This window comes from Falco naumanni, chromosome 3, assembly GCF_017639655.2.
Source record: "Falco naumanni isolate bFalNau1 chromosome 3, bFalNau1.pat, whole genome shotgun sequence".
Lineage (NCBI taxonomy): Eukaryota > Metazoa > Chordata > Aves > Falconiformes > Falconidae > Falco > Falco naumanni.
Window position 1 is genome coordinate 5,768,280 of NC_054056.1, and position 21,874 is coordinate 5,790,153.

At 47.4% G+C, this 21,874-nt stretch overlaps 1 protein-coding gene across 1 annotated transcript in view; it reads left to right on the forward strand.

Moving 5' to 3' along the window:
* Nucleotides 1–1,516: 1,516 nt before the first annotated feature.
* The window catches only part of GRHL3 (grainyhead like transcription factor 3), a 30,809-nt gene continuing 10,451 nt past the window's right edge, over nucleotides 1,517–21,874 (forward strand). The window contains exons 1-10 of the mRNA XM_040587740.1: nucleotides 1,517–1,593; nucleotides 2,682–2,826; nucleotides 3,499–3,597; nucleotides 14,227–14,413; nucleotides 15,120–15,181; nucleotides 16,814–17,150; nucleotides 17,450–17,529; nucleotides 19,369–19,522; nucleotides 20,306–20,417; nucleotides 21,162–21,256. Coding sequence (XP_040443674.1) covers nucleotides 3,581–3,597; nucleotides 14,227–14,413; nucleotides 15,120–15,181; nucleotides 16,814–17,150; nucleotides 17,450–17,529; nucleotides 19,369–19,522; nucleotides 20,306–20,417; nucleotides 21,162–21,256 — 1,044 coding nt within the window. The 5' untranslated portion in view covers nucleotides 1,517–1,593; nucleotides 2,682–2,826; nucleotides 3,499–3,580. The remainder of the gene's footprint in view (nucleotides 1,594–2,681; nucleotides 2,827–3,498; nucleotides 3,598–14,226; nucleotides 14,414–15,119; nucleotides 15,182–16,813; nucleotides 17,151–17,449; nucleotides 17,530–19,368; nucleotides 19,523–20,305; nucleotides 20,418–21,161; nucleotides 21,257–21,874) is intronic.

Below are 21,874 nucleotides of genomic sequence, written 5' to 3' on the forward strand. Positions count from 1 at the left end.
TTGTCTTGACTGCTGCATGCTTTATTTTTAGAGCATCATAAAGGGCTTTTGTTCCAAGGTATATTTAACAGGGGAGTGGAAGGGAAGTGGGAGGGTTTTGTGCATAGAGAATGTATCTCTTGGTCTCTTTTTTTCTAACCCACCCCCTCACCAGATACTCTTGGAGGGTGGAGTATAAATGAAAAAAAAAAAAAGAGAGAGAAAATAATAATTAAAAATACTGAAATCATAGTCAAAGGGATTGTCTAGGCGTCCAGGCCTGGAGGCCTCTCAGGCGCCATAAAACATATATTATCACAAAAAAGACAAGGTGCCCAAGAGAATGGAAGAGGCAGGGCAAGGGTGGTCCTGTCTGGCAGGAGCTGGTGGGTGCTGGAGGCAGCGTGGTGCCCAGGCAGCTCTGGCTGTCCCTGTTCCCACCAGGACACATCACACCTAGACTGACGTGTGCTTGCTGGGGTGGTCCTGATCCTCTTTCACTGGTGATAGAGTAAAGTTGACTCGAGGGAGGCTGTGAGGGTCCTGTCTGTGGAACGATTGGCGGTAGGGAGTTGGTAGCATTTTCACCTGGCCTTGGAAAGGTGTCTGAGAGAGCAAACTCCAGCTGGTGTTACCGTAAAGAAGAGAGACATGTACATGGGCCCCACTTTACTGACGCAAAGGAGCTGGTTTCTGCTGTGAGACATTTTACAGAAGCGCCATAATTCCTGGAGGCTGGGAGAGTGCCTCAGTGCTGCGGGTAGGCGCGTAGCTGATTGCATAAGAAATAAGACTGTATGTGAGCCTGCCTGGCAAAGTCTCTCATTCTGCCATTGCAGCAAGATCCTCGCAGGAAAAAGATGAGGTCCTGGATCAGTGGCAGCAAAGCTAAGAAGAAACTTCATGCTTAAAAACACAGAGAGAGAGAATTAGTGAAAATCAGGGAGACAGTCACCACTGTCCTTTTGGAGTCCCAGTGGGTCTGTTCAAAGGAGAATCTGTGTTTCTGTCCTTTCTGCCAGTCCTTCCCAGCTTCCCAAGGGACCTTGTGGCTCCTCAGGCAGGCTCCAGACACACTGACGCAGGGCAGGGCATGCAGCCTCACCGGTGACTGGCAGGCAGCACCAAGAGCCTGGTAAGCCCAGATCATCCCTGGCTGTCCCCACTTCCACTGGAGCCGAGGTGCATGAAGTGGGAGTGCGGCAGTGGTGGGCTTAAACCCCCAAAGGTAGAAACAAGGCTCTGTCAGCAGCGTGCTGGTTGCAGAGCCTAGCTCCAGGCAGGCAGAAGGGTCCGGTGGCTTTGTCTCCTGTCTGCTATCATAGAGTAGCAGACAGCATCATCCCTGCTGTTTTGCAAAAGGCCAAGTTTGAAAACCTGAACGTTTCCATCCAGAGGTGGATTTGGCCTGGCCATGGTGGTGCTGAGGCCCGCAGGGCACCTTTTGCTAAGGCAAGCCTGTCACTGCTCAGTTTTGCTGGACACATTTCTCCCTCTCTCTTCTTTGACACAGGTTTTTCCCCTCAGAGGTCAGAATCCGGTGCCCTGCCGTTCCCCTGCATGGTCTGGCCCAGCTAGTGTTTTCTCCTCCTTCACTTTTGTTGCTGGAATCTGGTAAGTCTCACTGAAAGGTTAAAAGAAACTTGGAAATCCCCTGAGGGGATGTTGCTGCTCCTTGCACTACCCAGTGTCAGTGAAATACTCTCTGCCTGGGTCTGGGTAAAGGACGAGCACCCAGCACTACAACTCTGGTCATCGTGAACTGGGCGAGGTTTCCTTAATTTAGAGATATAATCAGAATATTGATCAACTAATGCCACCATCACCTAAGATTTGTGCTTTCCCTGGCTGGATAGGACATAGGTGTTCTTTCCTTTCCTTTTTTTGTGTTCTCACCGCTGCATGGTCCCTGCTATGGCACGGATTCTGATCTTCAGCTCTCATTCAGCTGACTTTTGTGTACTGCTGTCCTCTGCTGTACAAGGTCTTGGCAGCTGGTGCTCTCCAGTGATCCCCAGTGGAGTCTGTGTTACTCCAGACCTTTGTTTTTCATTCCCAGAAAACAGACTTTGTCCAGTCCCCAGATCGCTGGCAGGCAGGAGTTTGCACAGCGGACTGGAGGGCGATAGTTGCTGGCTGGTCAGGCGAAGCTCAGCCCAGCACGTCCTTATCAGCCAGTGCAGATACACCGCAGTCACCCTTCATCCTGCGCGCCGAGCTGGCCGTGCGCTGAGTCACAAGCCATGGAGATGTATTTGGAGGGTGTTGTACCCAAATTAATACGCTCTGTCTTCACACGTGCCTGTGTAGACATGCCTTATGCCTGCCTGAGTGGGCTGCTAAGGCCACTTGTCACCAAGCTGGGAGAGCTGAACTTAACTGTTAGGTGAAGGAAGACTTTCGTGCTTTCTGGTATTCACCTGCTGGCGCAGGGCACTGAGTGGGACAGATTCAGTGAGCGAGGCAGTGATGGGGGGTGGGAACGAGTGGTGGAAGCCTTTCTTTTTCCCTTTGTTTTAAGGCTTGTACCAACATGTCTTCTAAAATCCTCTCCTGCCTTCCAAATCCAGCCAACATGAGTCACCCGCTGAGCCCATCCTTTGCCTCCTCATTGCAACACGGATGACAGAAACCATCCAACAAGAGTGCTTGAATCCATGATGAGTTTTGTTCTATTGCATAAATCTTTTCCCCGTTTACAGGTGAGTTGCTACAGAGCTATTGCCTGGGTGGTATTCCTGCAGCTGTTCCCAAACGGCGTGTGTCTGAGTTTCCCGCTGCCATCCTGCGTGTGCTGGAATAAGGCTCTTGTCTGTGCTACAGAAGGCAGGGCAGCGTGTGTGAACGGTAAGGAAAAAGGTTATCCCACAGACCTGTTTCCTTACTTATCCAGTGTAATGCAAAGATTCCCTGAGCCAGGATGTTGCTGCATGTTCTTGGCACCTAAAGTCAGGGGGTTTAAGGTTACTTTTTTAAGGGAAAAGAAACCCAAAACCACTTAGGGAGACTTCACGGAGCAAGCAGCTAAGAACAGGTGAGAAAAGGAAAGAAAGGGTTAGCCTGTCAGTACAATTACCATTTAGGAATGAGAGGAAACTAAAAGGCTTTTCTTCTTCCCTAATTTATTCCTTTATATATATATGTATGTATTTTTGTCTGTAATATTTATATATAAAGAAACAGCAAAGGACAAATCAACCCCCAGATTCATAAAAATGACAGCTATTTGGCATCGCAGTATATGGAACACGTCCACCAAACTGAAACTAATTATCGCAGAGATGAATAACTGATTCCACTCCTTTATCCTATCTTTTTTCCCCGGAGGGCTTTTCCCTCCTTCCCCACCCACCTCCCTCTCCTCCATCCTCCGGGGCCGGCAGGCGGAGGGTTACGGGCTGCACCTGTCTGGGTGTACCTGTCCCAGGGCACCTGTGCCGGCAGCCAATCCCCGGCCCTGGCGGCCTGTCAGCAGCATACCTGTACGCAAAACCTCACCATAAATCAAACACTTCGCAGGCAATGTCTGTCTGGAGCAGCGACTAGGAGAGAGAAGTCATCAGAATTTACGGGCGGCAAGGATTTGGAAACGTGGGGAAATATGTCTAATGAACTTGAGTAAGTAGAGGTTTTGTTCTGTTTACCCACTCCTCTCTGCTGAGTGTTTCTTCTGAGGCTTGTGAAGTGCTTTGGGTCTGAATGAACTGGGCTCCTTGGGTTAATCTGCCTGTCCAGCTGTTTGCAAGTGGAAGTGAAAGAAGAGGATGGGAGCGTTTTTCAGACTCCCTGTTCTTTACTAACGTGTTGCTGCTCTTTGGAGGAATCACTTGTTAGTGTTGTTATTTAAGAGTTGTTTAAAATCATGATCCTGATGATTTATTTTTTTCCCCCAGACTAGAAGTTGACACCTGGGCTTTCTGTCTAGAGGCAAGCCTGTTCTGCCTCTGTCCAACAAAATCCAACATAAGTTACAGTAATTCTGGTGTGTGTTTTTCTTAGAAAACACCTTCCAAAGTATTTACCAGTTTCTAGGTTTTTTGGGGGCAGGAGTTGTGTGGTGGTCTTTTTTTTTTTCTTTTTTCTTCCATTTTTTTTTTCTCTTTTAAAGTAAATGAATTCACTTTATGATCCTATCAAGTAATTATAACAGATTTTATTTTTTTTAACAAGAAAAAGCATTTAACACTCGCTGATGGTATGCATTTGCACAGCACACCATGCCTCATACTCTGGAATAATATCACAGTAATGTCATATTAGTATGACACGATGTAGTAAAGGCTGGAGGAATATTGAACAATGGTTGAATATTGAATGCTGCTGTCAATCCAGTCTTAAAAAGTTTTCGAGGTATTTAACCCTGCATGAAGTACTTGTATATAATAAAATTTACAAAGAAATATATGTCAGTATTTATACATCTGTGTACAGATACAGTGCTTCCATATATTTTGAAAGAAAAACACATCCCTGTATGTGTTTACAAGCCTGAAGAGGTGTTGTGACAGCTAATCTCTTTAACTATTAACCCTGAAAGGTGCAGCACTAATTATTATTTTATGTAAATATGGGGATCAATCTGCTTGGATGGATTAAGAATCAGTGACTCGAATTTTCACTTTCTCAGCTCTTTGGGTAATTTATAGTTGATGCTTTTTGAACTTAAGAGTCAGGCCATGTGGTTTACTCTCAAAATGCTACAGAGTGTGTGTGTGTACACGGTGCATTGCAGGATTAGATTGATGTATTACTAATTACGGACTGGGGCATTAAGTTACCTGATGAATTACATGGTTGCTTGACTCTTCTCTTGCTAACGGACTGTTAACCCCTGTGCCTTTCGCATGAGAAAGGGGGAATTGATGGGAGCAGCATCCCTTTTGTGATTCAGATCTCAGCTCCAAAGACAGATAAAAGTGCAGAGGTTGCCATCTGTTCCTGAGGACAGATCTCAGCGTGGGGCTCTGTGTGGTAATAACCCCCGGAGGTAAAAGGCTCAGTACAACATTTTCCTATAGATTGAACTTGAGGAAACATTTGCCAGTCTCTGTGAAAATTTCATTTTTAGTTCGCTAGCCCACAGCTGGGGGGGGAAATTCTTTGGGGAGTGCAGGCAGGTGGGTGTAACACCAGCAGCTTCTTGGTGCCTTGTCGAGGGGCAGGGGCAGGCAGTGCCAGCTCTCCTGCGGAAAGCCTTAGGGAGCACAGTGGGCCTGGAGTGCCTCACCCAAAAGCTCCCCAGGGGCTGACGGGGAGCAGTGATAGGAGATAAGGGAGCTGGGAACTCCGTGGTACCAAAGGCTGGAACGTTCAGATGGCTTTTGGGCTTACTGTGAGGGGGAAAAGGTGTCACTGAGGAGGAGGAACCTTGTGAAGAGGCTGCTACAGCCCAACCCTGAGCAGTGGGGCTGTTGTAGTAGCTGTTAACCTCTGGTTAATCACCCAGGCCAAAGTCATACCGGGTGTAGCTTTGTAGACATCAGTGGAAGGAAAAGGCTGGCTCTCTCGGGAGCAGTGCTTAGAGGATCTGATAAGGGCAGCAGTGTGTGTCTGTGTCTCGCACAGCCATTGTTCTTTACACAACCCCCACAACAAGCTGAGCACCGGGAGGATGGATCTGAGCTGTGAGCCTGTGCCCAGATGTAGCTGATTTTAAGGGAGCTGTGAAATCCCCAGGGACTGGTGCTGTCACCCAAAATGACAGGGAGAATAATCTCATCTCTTCCTTTGCCACTTTAATTTTACGGAAAGGACTGGGAAGAGACTAGTGTGGCATGAGAGAATGAGATGTTTTGCCTATTATAAAATATTCTAACTGATAATTTCCATAGTCTTCTAAATTGAACTTATGCCTAACTCTGTAATGTGTGGGCTTGAAAGAGTTAACCAGGAGTTACTCCCAGTTGTGGTTTTGTGGTCGAAACCATGATCGCCAGAAGCAAATTTTTGTCATGCATAAGGTGTGTTATTAAAACTTGAGTTATGCTCCTGGTGAATGAAAAGTTAAAGCCCTTTTTATAAAATCCTGGCAGTAAAGCACACAAGGGATAACCATGCTGAAGCAAGGTACGCTTTCAAGGGAGACGTGGGTTTTATTTTAAGTTATGTAAAGAGAACTAGAGATTTGTAAATTAAAAGAAACAACAATCAAATAACTGCTATGCAATTCACAACAAAGGAGTAAAAGCCCTCTGAATAAACTCTAGACTCAAAGCAGAGATAAATCAACATTTACATAGTATCTCTGCTTTGATGCTTTGGGTCACATTTTCAACTGATTGGTACATCGGTATAGTTCCAGAGAAATCTGTAAAATAAAGACAGCTACACTGATGAGGATCTACTCCTTCTCTGTTCAGTCTGGTGTTTAAATTGTTGATAATTGTAAAGTATTCATCTGAAAATGCACTTGCACTTATATTGCACCTGCAAGCGCTTCAGTTCAGCTGATTGGCAGGGAGACTGCTCCTGATCAGTGCCTCGGCTTCTCGAATCGCATGTGCTGGAGGATGATAAAGGCAACAGCTGAAAAATACGTTAATCAGTGGAAATGGTTATATAGCATACAATTATATTCTGGCTGGGACTCCATTGCTAATACCCAAGTTTCAAAGGCTCGGAAGTTAAGAAAATGTGGTGGCTTGTTTTTTGTTATTTCTTTGTTTTACGTTGTTCTGGCTGATAGCTGTGATTATGGTATGGGTGAGGGTAGCTCTGATTCAGAAACAGTCCTTGTCCCAAGAGTGTTCATAGCCACAGGTGTTCAGAGGAAAAGCGCAGACGTCATTTGCCAAAGCACTTGGCTCCTGGGTGCCAGCCACCTGCTGTGCCATGGTTTTGTTTCTTTTCATCATTCTGTCTTTGCTGCCTGAGCTGTGACGCTTGCTTTCCAGAAATCCATTGTTTAATAGGGGTTTAGGTAGAATGGGATGAATCGTATTTGTTCAGCAAAAACATTGTTTAAGCACATTATGCTATTTTTTTTTTTTTTATTAAACAGTAAAGCAAAAGGCTTGCCTGACCTTGGGGAACATGAGTTCAGAGGATGCTATGAATCAGAATACATGAGTGTACATCAGCCAAGCACATTATAGGAGATCTGGGCAGCTGAGATCTGGCCCTCCTGGATGGGAAGAAAGAGGAAAACAGAAGGAGAGAGCCAACCCTGGCTGTGTCTCGCCAGGTCTGCACATAGTCCACAGCGCAGCTGAAGAAGGTACAGCTGCTGCCAGACGTGGCGCAAGGATAGCCTGGTAGTGCAGGGGAGCAGGCTGCGTCGCCTGAGCTTGTGCGAGTGTCCTGCCCTGACACATGCTTCCTGTGCCCTCTCGAGCAACTCGCTGGAGGATTCCCCTCACCCACCTTCAGCCAGCTTAAACCCAGGTGCCAAGCTTGTTAGCTGGCTGAGTTTGCAGGCAGTAGGAAGAGATCAGCACATCCCAGTCTCAAATGGGAGGACCAGATTGTCCCCTTGGCTCCCAGAGCACATAGGAAGCCTGAGACTCAGCACGTAACTCTGAAGTGGCAAACCTCTCGTGAGGTTTAATATTAATCTCTGCTCTTACTGCTCTCTTCAATGAGCGCTGAGGAAATAACTACCATCATTTAGTGTGTTACTGCAGGATCCTCTGATAGGATGTGATAAGTATAGAACCTTGAGTAAAACTGGGCTCTGTTCTTAGTCAGGGCCTCTGTGCCCTGCTACAGTACAAATAACCCACAGTAATTGATTACTAGATTTAAACGAGATTACCTGAAGAGCAGTAGAAAAGTAACAAACTTTGTCACAAAAGATTGCATATCTCTTTGTTGCTACCATTGTTCTTTTTTTAATCCAAGTCTTGTAAAACTTTGATTTTTTTTACTTCTTTCATTTAAAAGCCACAGTTCTTGGAGTCAGTGAATATACAAGAATTAAAAAATAAAATAACAAGTAGTTAGGTTTTGAGATGTGGAAACTGGGGGTGGAATCCATAAGCACTGAAAACAAAAAAGGATAACTGAAAGCACCTAAACTCTTGGAGTTATGAAGCGCTTCTCATCATGTGTAGTTTTTCTTACAGTGTTTGAAGGACTGGGAGCTTCAATGCAGTGTGTGTGTGTTATGTGTTGGTGGAGATGAAGGTTTGTATTCATGAATACATGTGTACATAAGGTGTCCTTATCTGCTTACAATGAAAATAGGAAAGAGAGTAAAGTTTAGACCAGTATTTTAGAAGTACCAGGTGGTAGAACTGTTCAGGGACTGGTTTTTGTGTCTTCCCTTTGGAGGCTGATCACCCTGAAACTCAAGGCAACTCAAAACTAAAGCATCCAACGTCATAAACTGCTTCTGGAAAAAGTCAGCTATAATTCCTGAACTGCAAAGTAATTCTGTGCTGTAATTTGTTTTGTTAGGCAGGGAAGGCACTAAAGCTCGAATCTTTTGTGAAATGTGATTGTGTGGGTGGATACCTCAAGGATGATGTTATCAGGTGAAACACAATGCCAGCTGGTGTCCCCCAAACATCACTCAACACTGGATGTCTCATGGAACCCTGCAGGCTGGAAAGGCAGGAACAGTCCAGTGCTGGTGAGATTTATAGCAGAGGTTCAGGTCTGGTTCTGTTCTCTGGATAAGTTATCTTAATGTCAACCCCCATGCCTCAGTTTCTCCTCCTGTGATAATAAATAGCATCAAAAGCAGGGAGTAAGGCTGGTGTAAAAACTGAAGAATAATGAGCTCAGATCTTGGGTTGATGTGTCCTAAAGAGCTGTAAGGAACCCAAGATGGGTGAGTTCCCTTTATATCGCCCAGGTAGGGCCTGCCCCTGGGAGGTTTGTCTGGCTCCAGGACGCTTTGGATTCAGCCTGCAAACCGTTCCAACTGGTTTCAGCTCTGCAGGAGGGATGGGGTGGGGGATTCTGTCAAAGAGCTTGGCAGGGCTCTATCTCCCCGAGTGTCAGCACAACACACATCGCCCCGGTCCCCACCCTCCTCCATCCCACCCGCAGGGACGCACCACACCTTCCCCGCTGCATGGCCAGAGCCAGCTGCACGGCTAACCCATCCTTCTGGGTGGTGCTGAGCACCACTGGCTTGTATCGACAGTGAGGACTCTCAGCACCCTTTTGGGAAACAGGAGCCATTTCTCACAGATGCTGATGATGGCCTCTTCTTTCCTTCCCAGCCACCACACGTTACTGCTCTGCACTTACTAAATGCAAGTAGATGACCTGTTGTGTGCATCTGTGGTGGGGTTAGCCTGTCTCATGCATGTGCCACGCAGGCTGAGCGCTCCCAGGAAAAGCGAGGCTCTTGTGCTGTCTTTGTGGGTGAAACAGAGCCGAAGGATGGCTAGGAAACATCCAGCCGTTGTGCTGAGCTAACGCTGCACTACCCTGAGGCTGATTGTGCTGCTGAAAGGTCCCTAAAGAAATCCAGTGACAGAGGCCACATTGTTATCCAGCTGCCAGAGAAAATATTTTGGTCCTGTAGGTAGCGCAGGTCAGGGTCCGTGAGATTAGTGGTCTCCTATGCCTTTGCCTATGGATCGACACTGTATTGTACTTGGCATCTAGGCAAGGTTTTCCATCATTAGTCTGTGTGTTATGTTTCTTTCTGTGGTTTTTGTTTTTTTTTTTTCCTGGTTCTGTGAATGGGCCTGTGACAGTATGCTTACTGGTGGCTGTATTGTCACATTGTCTTCAGATGTGCTTATTTATTAAACTTGCCAAGATAGGATAAAATCAGAATTTAGCTGAGAAGTTTGGATTTAGTAATGAGGCTGCTTTGTGGGATGCTGTTCTTCCTTGGCAAAGGGGCCTGGTTTACAGGCTACAATCTCTACCCCAGAAAGCGCTCATGGTAAGTGCCGCTTTTCATTGAGTGCAGGGTTGATCCTTCCCCGTATTACTGATACGGGGCTCTTGGGGAACATCAGGGTTATTTCAACAGGAGGTGAGTGCCACGCACAAAGCCAGAGCTAATGATGGTCCCCACGTGAACTGCCTGGGGTATCTCTGAAGTCCTGCAGGCTGGGGGCTCTATTCTGTGGCTTTGAATTCCTGCTGCTGGTTGCCATGGATTCTCTGCTCCTTTGACAATGTGATGTTTCTCTGTAGCCATCAGCATCTGGCATGGCTAATATTTAGGTTGGAAGCTTAATCGGTTATAGGGGGGAGAACAAAGACAAGTAACACAAAGCTTAAAGGCCAGCAAAACCACCCACTGAAACCCAACAAAAGGCAAAAGGAATACAAGCGTTTCTTTCCTGCTTGGCTGATCTCCTCACCTAGACCCACTGGGCATATTCTCCTGTTTCAGTGTAGCCCTGAGTGTTTACTCATAATCAGGAGGCCACTGTTATGGTAGACTTGGCAGATAAATAGGGGAAACAGAGATTGGGTGGGATGGAGCAGGGAAAGGGGGCTGGTATCACCTTGTGTCAAATTCTAAACTGTTTGGAAACAAATAGACTCCTCCCTTCCCGAAATCGTGCGCTGCTTTGCACCTGACCCCGAGGCCCCAGCCCGGTGAGTCTGTGCACACAAGAAGGGAGGCCGCTGGTCCCACGTGTTTGTGTTTCACTCACTGATCCTCGCTTTGTCTGAGCCGCTGCATCAAGGCAACTACCTGCAGAAGGGAAGATTGTTTTGCCAGAGAGCAGACAGTTTGCAGTGGACAAATATGCCATAGTCACATGGAAGGGGCGTCGCAAGGAGTGATGAAAGTAAAGTTCACGTGTATTTGGATCTGGATTTAGATACCTCTTTCCTGCATCTCTGCTTCCCAGAGATTGCTAATGCTGAGTCGGAAGCAGGCTGTAGAAGCAAACTGACACGATCATCCTGTATCTGCATGAACTGAAATGCATCAGATGTCAAAAAGGTGCCTCTAAATATGTCATCATATCTGCTTATCTTCTCAGATCACCTTCTTTCTTCAGATATTGGTTAGCCCTGTTGACCTTCTGGAATAGGGTCAGAGTAGAGGTGACCTCTCTGGAAAAGTAAGGTGGGATGGAGTGGCATTACATCGTATCTGCAGAGCTGTCCCAGCTGCAGAGTTTTATCTGAGGCAATTAATGTGGCTGCACTCAAATATATTTCAGTGACGGCTAGGGATCATGCGAACTCTGGAGGATAAACAAGATGGAATAAATGTGCAATCCCCTTCATGTCACCTTTGTACAAGTCCTCAGCTGACGGAATCAGTGCAGGCTCCCCTGGACCAAAGCAGTTCTCAGTGCATGGGAGGAGCTGCTGCGTTGCTCTGCCGTTGGCTCATTGACTTTCAAAGACTTTGCTGTTTCTAAGCACTACGGGGTCCTGACAGAAGCTTCCAGCGAATCTTGCTGGAGTAGCCTAAAATGTTGCTATCCTAACCTTCCGGTCCCTCCTCTCTGCTGGTGTTTGTGGCTTTGTAACAGGAGTACCATCAGGCAGCGTATGCCCACGTTTTTGCGCTCTCAAGTTCAGGGCATGGCGTATGACTTTAGGTAAGCGCCAGGCTGAGGGTAGGACAGATTTTCCATTGTGCCATCTCTGCTACAGGGACAGTTTCTCCTAGCAGAGGCCTGGGGCAGGCAGTGATGAGGTGGTGATGTCTGCAAGCAGCACAGCCAGAACTACCCAGCAAAGCCAGGAGCCACATGTGAAAATGAGATGCAGGCTCATAGGGCACTTGTCAAACTTGTATTCTCCATAAACTGGACACAGCTACAAGTGGCTGAGCTCTCAGGCCTCCTCTCCAACCTCACTCTGCCTCCAGACTGCAGACCAGGTGATAAAACAGTAAAACATCAGCCTCTCATGCATGCAGTGGTTGTGTCACGCCAAAGCAACAAGGCAGGGAGGCAGAATGGGGTCATACAACAAGGAGTGCTTCAGTTGAGGGAGAATAAAGCTCCGAAGCATTTTTCCTTGTAATATCCCTTTTTTTTTCAGCTCCTGAATGCTTTATTGCTACATCTTACCGTGGTGTGTTTATCTATGTTGATTACGAGTGATAGGAGCTGAGTCTCACCCTGAGAGCAAGCTCTGTTGCTGCCTAGTCTTCCTTGAGAAGATCGGATTGAGAACGGGTGAGGATTCCTGTCCAGACAGGACTGAACAGCCCATCGCCAAGTCGACAGCAGTGAAATCTGAGTCATGCCGATTGCTTGCCTTGGAGACAGCAGCGGCACTGAAGGGGCGGGAGGGCTGCGTGAGAAACACTAAAGACAACGAAACTCGCAAAACACCTGGTGAAGTTTCATGCGCGGGGTGAAACCGGTGTTAGTGGATCATCCCGATGTGCAATCCAGACTCAGCGTCTCCGTTATACCAGTGCGTGATGGAAGCTGGCGATGGCCAGAACCGTAAGGTGGAAGCAGCTGGTGTCTGTACCAACCTGAGCTCAGAGCCCGCTGCCACGTGAGCACAGAAACCAGTGGGAATTGGATGCCTGAGGCCGTTAGCAAAGCTGTTGCCAGCTGCTCTCCTGTGCAGCTCAGATGGGGAGGGACTCCGTGTGGAAGCAACATATTCTTTAATAAAAAGTCAACAAGAACAGCAGAGGCGGCCCTTGATGGCCTCGTCCGTGCTGCTCTGGGAGGGACTGTGGACCAGCACAGAGTTGCTACTCTGCTCAGCCAAGGAGAGCTCTCGAGTCTGATCCAGGAGCGTCACCAAAACTATCCATGCACGGTTTATATGTGTATTCCCTGCTGGAGATGTGGCAGTATGAGAGATCGGTGCATGGCCAGGAGTGAAGCCATCTTAGCTGGGCTCTCAGGGAGGATGGACGAGCATCCTTCACTCCATCCAAGGTCCACCTCTGCGCCCGTCTAGTTTCCAGCCCAGGAGCATCTGCTGAGCACCTGGCTTTTCACCCTGTCAGCGTGGGCAGCTCGCACCAAATGGGCTGGCAGTATCTGTCGTGGTTAGCAATAACTGGGAGTTTCAGAGATGCCAGATTCCTTTCGAGAGGAATTATTGTTCTGCAAATGATTCACTTAAAAGTCTAGCCCAAGACTTGTTATAAACACATGGAGAGTAGCTTAGTGGAAACAACATATTCCTTATAGAAAGGCCATTAAAATGCAGCATTCATTCACAAACTCCTGTAGATTTTCTTTGCCTTTCCATAAAAAAAATCAGCAATTAAAAAAAGTCTGCGCTTGGCAATTTTGAAGATTTAAAGAAATCTTCTTACAATTTTTTTAAACCTCTGCTAACAAAAAAACAGTCTGCCCTTCCTGGATATTTCCATTTTGATGAAATAGTAATTTTTGTCCACAAACTTGTTGCTTATGATGAATAGTATGAGCTGTTGTGGTGATACCATATACATGTGGCTGAAGGATGTGACAGGAGCGTGGCCACCGATTCATCCTCTTCTCGGAGCAGGGGGAACCTGCAGCACAGAGCACCCAGAGACTGTGCGGAGGCACTTCTGTGCTGGCTGCTAGTAGGATTTGCTAGAGAAAAAGGAAAGATGACCAATATTTGGGTAATTAAGTGTCTGACAGTTTATTAACATAAGATGGGAGAGACCTGGAGAAAGTGCCAGAAGAGAGGACAGGCAGGGCATTATTTTGGTATGTCGCTTCTCAGCTCACGTAGTCCCATGAGCCTCACCTTTGTCAGGAATTTTATAGTGGAAGGGAGTGCGTGGTGATCTGCCTGTCTACTTCCCTCTAAGTAAAATCATATACAAATGCTTGAAAAAGAACAAGTTAGTCTGGAACTAAATCAAAAAACCATGAACTACAGCAAAGAAATATGACGGGGTTTGGTTTTATCTGGGTAGGTCAAGTTCTCTGAACACTGAGCGATCGTTTGTATTTGTGGGCTGAGCTGGCCTTTAGCTCCAAATTCAAGGAAAAAGTTTTGCCAAGTTGCCTGGTCACATTGCATTCAATTTACTGACCAACATCCCGCCTTGACGGTCGGTGACCTGGCTGCCTGGTAGTGTGCGCTTGCTGATGAAGGAGCAGTTGCAGACGATGTGGTGTTTTGCATCCCTGGGGCAGGAGGAGGGAAGCAGAGGTACGTCTGCCTCTCTGCGTGGCCCCACCAGAGAGGCTCAGGCCTAATCTTGTACATAGCTACAGGCAGAAGAATTGGTAATCCCAACGACTGTGGGAGTTAAGAACCAGCAGAGCATCCCTTCTCCATTCCAGCAGTGCCTTTGGGAAGCCCTTCGTGTGTTCAGCTGGGTGGCATGGAAATAGCTGTGGAAGACCAGTATCCTTCACTGCCCGTTTCCTCTGTCTGGCTCAGTTTTAGATCTGTGCGTCTGATGAAGAATGACACCATGAACTTCCAGAAATTCCCCTACACCAATGAAGACGAAGCCTGGAAAACCTACCTAGAGAACCCCCTGACCGCAGCCACCAAAGCTATGATGAGGGTGAACGGAGATGATGACAGTGTGGCTGCCCTGAGCCTCCTCTATGACTACTACATGGTATGTGCCCACTGGGGCTGGGTGTCTTGGGAGAGTTTGTACCAGGGGAGAAGCGTGAAGGTAAAATACACGCTCAGCCACCTTAGGAGGGTACCCATCTGCTGAGCTGTCTGTGTTTTTTACGCAGTGATCCTCATAACACCCACAGGTATAGAGTGCCACTATTATCTGTGTAGCGCAGGTGGTAAACTGAGGCACAAACCGCCATTATACCGTAGAGGGAACCAAGAACAGGGTGGAAAACTGAACCTGGGTGTCTTGAGTCTCAGGCTGATGCATTTTTCCCCTGACAGCTTTCAGGTAAGAAACGGCAATGCTTTGAGAGACATGGAGCTGCGATAGCAAAGTGCTTTGCAGACCCTAGCATCTTTATTTTTCTAGTGCTGCTGTAGGGTGGAGCTTCAAAAAATGTGGATATGATTTAGCCCTAACTGAAGCCAATAGCTCTGATGTTCCTATTCACTTGGGTGCTTTTGAAAATCCTCCCCAGAACAAGACGATGTGGCTTGCCTAAGGTTACCTTGGGAATCCATGGCAGCAGCCCAGCAAGAGCGCCCTGGTCTCCTGTGTCCTCACCCGGTGTTTGTTATTCACCCAGTGTTTTATCTATGAGACTTCACTTGCCACACAGACAAGGCTAATTTCTCCTCTCTTTTCCATTAATAAAATATAACATAAACAAACTCTTTGTTCTGCCTTGTTCTAGGTCCCAAAGGAGAAGAGGATTCTTCCATCTGGAATGATGGGACGCAATGAACTAGGAAAGAGGTAAGCTTCATTTTTTGCTCTCTATAGCTGTCTAATTCTCCTGCAGCTGCTTGCATGGATGATGGGTCTCTTAGCTTGCATAAAATAGACATCAAAGCACAGTGTTATTACCAACAACAGTGGAGGTTATTAACCCTGAGACATATATTAAAATTCTTTAGGCCAGATCCCAAGCAGGTATAAATTGAGCTACACCCATTTACACAACTGAGGATCTGTCTAGCTGTGTTCAGGGGAGTTGCACTGATTTGCAGCAGCTGAAGAATTTGTCTTTATTTCCTACTTTGTGACAACTGGAAGGGGGAAAGGGATTAAGCATTGGCAGCAAGAAGGGAATGACCAAGTCCTCTTCCATTCCCTTAGCTGATAAGGGTTTCTGTTTCACTTGCTTCCAGTCTCCCAGGATTCTCTTCCAGTGACTCCCATTTGTCCTTTGAGGTTTTTGGATAATTAACTATTAAATTAATGGCTCATTTGCCACTATGAGTTCAGTTCCCCTTCCTGGATGCTGTGTACTTTGGCAACCCTTTCTGGTTGTCTGTTTTTAACTACTTGACAGAATAAGCCTCCTGAACGATACCTCATTCCTTCTTCATAAGTAAGCTGAGTTAAGCTGTTTTCTCCTCTCTGAAAGGCCACTGCATTCTTGACAGTGGCATGTTTTTTTATTAACTATGGAAATTTCACCATATAGCTGAAGGTGAAGCTCTGGAAGCAGAGTGGGTGGGAGCTACTCATTCAGCTTTACTTCCCTTGGGGGTAGCTTGTGCTGCCAAGAGGTGTGCGGGTTGCTAATGTGGGGGTTGGTTTGTTTTCTGAGCATGGTAACGGGGGCAATAAGCCATCTCTTCCCAGCTCAGCTAGGGACGCAGAGTCAGCAGGGTCACAAAGTCACTGCTGCAGAAGGGACCAGTTCTTGAGGTGCTGCACAAAGGGATGGTTTCTGTGTGCAAGAGGAGTGCGGTTTTGTACGTGTTTTTATCACCTCATAGCTCCTGTACTTAGTCTTTTCTGCTCTGAAGTCTGGACCATACACCTCACTTCCAATACTGCAGCCCTGTCAATTTTTCACTGATCTCGTGTTCTCTGGGAGTTTTGCTTACTAAGCTCCTGGAGTTTGTGAACTTGCACAAGAATCAGATTTCCTTAAAAAAAAAAAAAAAAGGAAAAGGAAAAGAAAAAAGTTTTAAAAAATCAGCTTTCAGTGTCAATGAGCCCTAAAAAGACTAAGATGGAAAGACCACATAGCAGTTATCCTTCTTATTGTCCCTGCTGCTCTGAGTGTTTAATAGCCTAAATAAAGAAATAATGGATGTAGGCCCTGGATGTGGAGCCCCAAACCACATCTAAACCATATTCTCTGGTTCCATGTGATCATCCCTTATCTGCTGAACACCTCTGACTCTTGCTGATTGCACTGAGAGGTGTGTGGGTGGGTGGAGATCACCCATGGGCCTGTCAGATCTCCCATATCAAGCAGCAGATGTACACAGCTGACTCAAGGTCACCTGGTAGCTAGACTGTGCAGTTTGCTTCCCAGCAGCACATCAAGGCACTTGCTTCTCGCAGTGACAGCTTGCTGGGGTTGCCCACGCTCCGCCCTGGTTTGAGACAGGACCCTCTCTCCACTAGGCACTGCCACGGAATGGAGTACGACCCAGACATCGCATCCTTTGATGGCTCAGCCCATCTCATGAAGCTCTTGTCTGAAAATGTTTCCATGACCCAAGAATATTGTGAGCCACAGAAGAAGAACGGCTTAAGTCTTGAAGGCATTCCTACTCCTCACAAGCCAGTCATGCTTCCACCAGGCACTAGCAAGCTGGATGTCACCCCAGACAACTACATGGTCCCTCCAGGGGATGTATATGACAACAGCTCATTGAACTCCCTCTTCGAGACCATCCCTGTAGCCCCACCACAGCAGAGGTGGCAGCCAGACAGCACTTTCAAAGAGGATCCCCAGGAGGTCAGAGCCGTTAGTGGGTTGCGTGCTGGCAGTGCTGCCCAGGGGGTGCTGCACAAGGCTGTCTCTAGTGTGGGGTTTGCTCGTGCTGGAGTCACTGGGAGCTTTGCTTTTGCATTAGAAGCTTGATGCCATTCCCATGGAATTGTTGGGGGGTTACATTGATTTTGGAAGTAGGATAAGGTTTTGAAACGAGGGTTCATGTTTTATCTGTGGCCTCTGTTGTAAGGTCTGGGAGAAGGTGGATGGACAAAGCAGTGAAAGATTCCACTTCTGACTGTTTTGTTTCCACTTGTCTACAGTCGCTGCTCTTCAGTGATATCCTCAAACCCCAGCCAGAGCCACCTTGCCCTGAGACTTACGCTACAGACGGTGTTAAGAGGTAACAGATCCACAGTCTCTGGGTTTCCAGTGCACTTGGCTGTGTCCCTTTCCTCGGGAAAGACCGCGTCCCTTTCCTCGCCCCACTGCCAGTCCTGACGATGACCACTGCAAACCTACAGATCTCATGCTTTTGCAGAGACAAGTTGTCTCCTGGTGCCTGAGGAGCAAGTTGCCATTCCGTGACTTTTTAGACACAAAACAGTGATGAATTTTAGTGTTTGTAGTATGAAGCGGGGCTTAGGGTTTGAAATGTTTTGCTGAGGAGTCAAACCCAATCTTCCATTCAAGTTAAGCAGATGCAGTTGTGCCAGTTCATGTTTTTAGCTGGAGAGGTGTGGGGTCCAGGCTTTATACCACTTTGACCAGCAGAGCACCTCCAGCACCAACTGCTCCCACTGCTGTGGTCACGTCTCATCAGCACCTTGACCTGCACCCAAGTTTTCCACGAGAGGGTTTGCTGTGCATTACAGCCCCCTTCCCAGGGAGCCCTGCTTGCTTCCTGCACCATTTTTCCACAAGCTACTTGTGGAATTTACTTGGAATGGGGTAAATGACAGAGAAGATGAGGATGACAGTTGATAAGGGCGATAAGCAGCCTCCTCCTAATCTAAGGTTTAGGCTCTCACTTTGGGTTTAGCACTGTGAGTGACCCTTGATTTCAGAAGGTGCCACTGCCTGTCATTCCTAAAACGTGCGAGAGATTTCTTCCTCCTCTCCACCCCTCTCTCAGGCAGAGCTTTCCTGCTCTAGATACCGCATCAAACCTCCCAGCAGGTAACATTATTCCACCTCCCACTTTTTATTTGCCTCCTGAGTCACCTGACTCTGTGACTCAGCTGTCAGACGTGGGGATTTTCACACAGACAGCAGCTCGCGTTTGTGAGCGAGAGGCTTTGCTGTTTGCTGTTTATTTGTGCACTAACATTCTCTGGCACTCCTGGCTCTAGATAAGAGGAGTTGCCAAGCCTATCTTCAGAGATGGCATCGCAGGGGAGGTGGAGCAGGAAAAAGAGATGGGTTGGTGACTAAATAGGAATACGATGATCCTCAGCTCCAGGGCGCTTGAAGGGTCTGTGTGAAGGCTTGTGTACAGCTGGTGGCTTGCACGGATTCCTCACAGAAGAAAATAGCTTGAGCTGTAGCCTCATGGTTTGAATCCTCATGGGTGTTGGTGAATGCCCAAGAGCAAGGCTTCTTGAAAGTCAGGCTCCTTTTTTAAATGTGCTTGTCAACAGTGACACCTTCCTCTGTGCAACACTACAAATCTTTTCTGTAAAGTCTGAAGTTGCTGCCCACCAGACTGTGAGTTCAACAAGTGGGCTTCCAAGTCCATTTTTAAGGACCTGGATAAACAAGTGGATGTCAGTGTCCCGCAGGTCGTTCTGTTCCTACAGGACCCATTAGGACACAGTCTTCCCGGGCCAGCTATTTATGGGTGTGAATTTAGAGACAGGAATCTGAGTTGAGGCTGTTGTAAAAATCTCATCACAGGTACCTATTTTTGTTTGGTTTGTTGAGGCTTTTGATTATGCAATGGTTCTGTAGCCATCCACAGAAAAATAGGGGTTACAATAATCTACAGGGCTGGGTTTTTCAAGCCAAAACTAAAGGGTAAAATGAGGATATCTGAGAACAGGGTGTTGGGGAGGATCAGTACGTGCTGTGCTGGGAGGTGCTTGATGGTGTAGGGGCATGTGAGATGGGGAATAGGGCAGAGACTCCTGTGTGTACAGTGTCTGTAACCTGTAGTGGTGGAGACTTGCATGTCTCTTCTTTTGCTTTTGGAGTGAAACAGCAGCGTGTGCTTATTCATCATTCTCTCTTTGTTCCATACAAGTGACTTTGAATACACTCTGGGGTCACCCAAAGCCATTCACATCAAATCTGGGGACTCTCCCATGGCCTACCTCAACAAAGGACAGTTCTACCCCATCACGCTGCGGACAGCTGGAGACAGCAAATGTTTACACTTGTCCTCAAATAAAGTGAAGGTAAGAGACAAACTGACAATTTTGCTGACACATGCTGTAATCAGACATCCAGCAATTGTACTGGCCTGGGAACAGAGCTGAGCGTGAAGAGTAATGGCTTTGTGGCTCAGGTTGGCTTAAAGCGATGAATGGGATGGATTCACTTATAGCAAGTTAATCCTCTGATGCAGAGCAGCAGCCTTCATGTTACCTGGCAGTTGAAACCTTTCACAGTACGGTCAGGGATGTACAAAAGGCCTCCCTAGCCGATGGCTGGCTGGGGGCCCTGGTGGGAAGACTTCTGAGCTGGAGAGAGGTTCCCCATCTTGCTCCTGGGATGTGTGGACAAGCCCCAGAGCCATCCCTGAGACTAAGCTGAGCTTGAGTTCCCCACAAAGAAACCTGCTCCTCCAATCCTGAGGGGTATTTAGGGGCTAGACTTTGGACATCTCAAGACCTAAAGGATTCCTGAAACTGAGAATGTCTCGAAAAAGACCATTTTGGCTGTCCCAGCCTAATACCTGCTGGAGCACTGCAAACATTCCTCCAGTGCAGGATCCTTGTATGCCTTGGAGTCAGCGGAACCTCAAGGGCAGCGCAGTTAGAGGGCATACAGGGCATCTCAGTTTTGCTCCTGGCTGTGTTCAGGACCGTGTTCAAGTCCCTTCCCTCACCTGCCTCAGTTTCCCCAGCTATAAAACTTTAACAGTGACGCCAAGCTGGCCCTGGATGGAAAGGGCAGTGAGGGCACCAAGCGTTAGGCTGCTGTGTATCCTGATACGGGATATCCTCGCTGTGTTACAGAGTGTTGTGATGATTGTTTTTGACAATGAAAAGATCCCAACGGAGCAGCTCAAGTTCTGGAAACACTGGCATTCCCGCCAGCCCACAGCCAAGCAGAGAGTCATTGATGTCGGTATGAGCGGGGCTGTTTGATCGCGATGGCTGGGTGGGGTCAATAACTTCTAGCACCATTTTACTGCGTTTCCAAGACACGGTAACGCAGTTGAAGCTCCAGCATCTGGCCTGGGGGAAAGCGGGGAGGAGCAGGCTGGTCTGCTGGCTTCAGAGCCTTTCTGGCTGAGGAGCCCTTGCGGGTTTAAGGCTGTTTTCCAAGTGTAGGGACACGCACTAGGAGCCCAAGGGACGTCAAGAAGAGCCTCAGTCAGAGAGATAGAAACTGCGACACAATTTTGGCTCTTACAGGTGTGACCTATGGCTTCTTGGAATCTAGGAATCTGAGCTAGAACAGGCTTTGGTACTGCCTGTCCTTCTCCACTGCCACCACACAGGCTTTACAGCGTGTTGTGCTTGGCCAGACGAAGGTTTTGTCTGTCCAGCAGAGCACCCTGCTGAGTAGCTTGTGGCTCCCAGCGAGACACACACGGTTGTTTGAATTTTGAAGTAATCTGCATTGATTTTGCATAACATTACTACTCACACAGCAGTCACCAGCCAATACGTGTGACTCATTTCTGGCCTGTCCCTTACATGTGTGCACTTTGGCTTATCCAGCGGTATCACGGGCGGCCTCTGTTACATTACAAGGCGCCTTGTAGCCTTGGAGTCAGTGAGAGGCAGGTTCTGGGGGCGCGGAAAGCCTAGGGGATGCAACTAGTTTTGCAGCCAGAATGCAAACTGCTTCTCCATTGCATTTCAGCTGACTGTAAAGAAAACTTCAACACGGTGCAGAACATCGAGGAGTTAGCCTACAACGCGCTGTCCTTCGTGTGGAACATCCACGAAGAAGCAAAGGTACAAACTGCTTGTGGAAGGGATCTGGGAAGCAAACCTGTAGCCTCCTTTCTGAGGGCCCAGGCGCGCTCCCCCCATGCCTCAGCTGAAAGACAGAGAGAGTTTCAAATCCAAACAATGCCGTTCCAGTGGCCCCAGGTAGTGTTTGTCTGCCAGGACAGCCGGGAAGGACACCATGCTTCTCTGTGTGTTTAAGCATTGCCATTAGCTAATAAACACTCTGGGTATACCTGAGACTGGCTCAGAGGTGTTTTTTTAGTGCTGATGGATAACTCTGAAGAAAGCCTTTTGCAGCAGGCAGCCTAGATCAGGGCTCTGCTCACATGTAGGTGAAGCCTATTTAAATAAACCACAGCTTAGGAAACAAAGACCCTTCTTTCAAGGCAGCATTTTGAGGCAGGAATGACTGACACCCTTCTGTGGCTTGTGTGATGTGGAAGGGAGCCAGGCAGGTCACAAGATCCCTTTTGACCTTAAAATCTATAAAGCTTATATCCACATCTTTCCAGCTCTGCTGTCTCTTCTGCATCCCTTCAGAGTCTCTCCTTAACACTTTGTATCTAGTGTGGACTGAAAGGAGCATATAAAAACAAGATGAAGTCATGAAGAAAAAAAAGA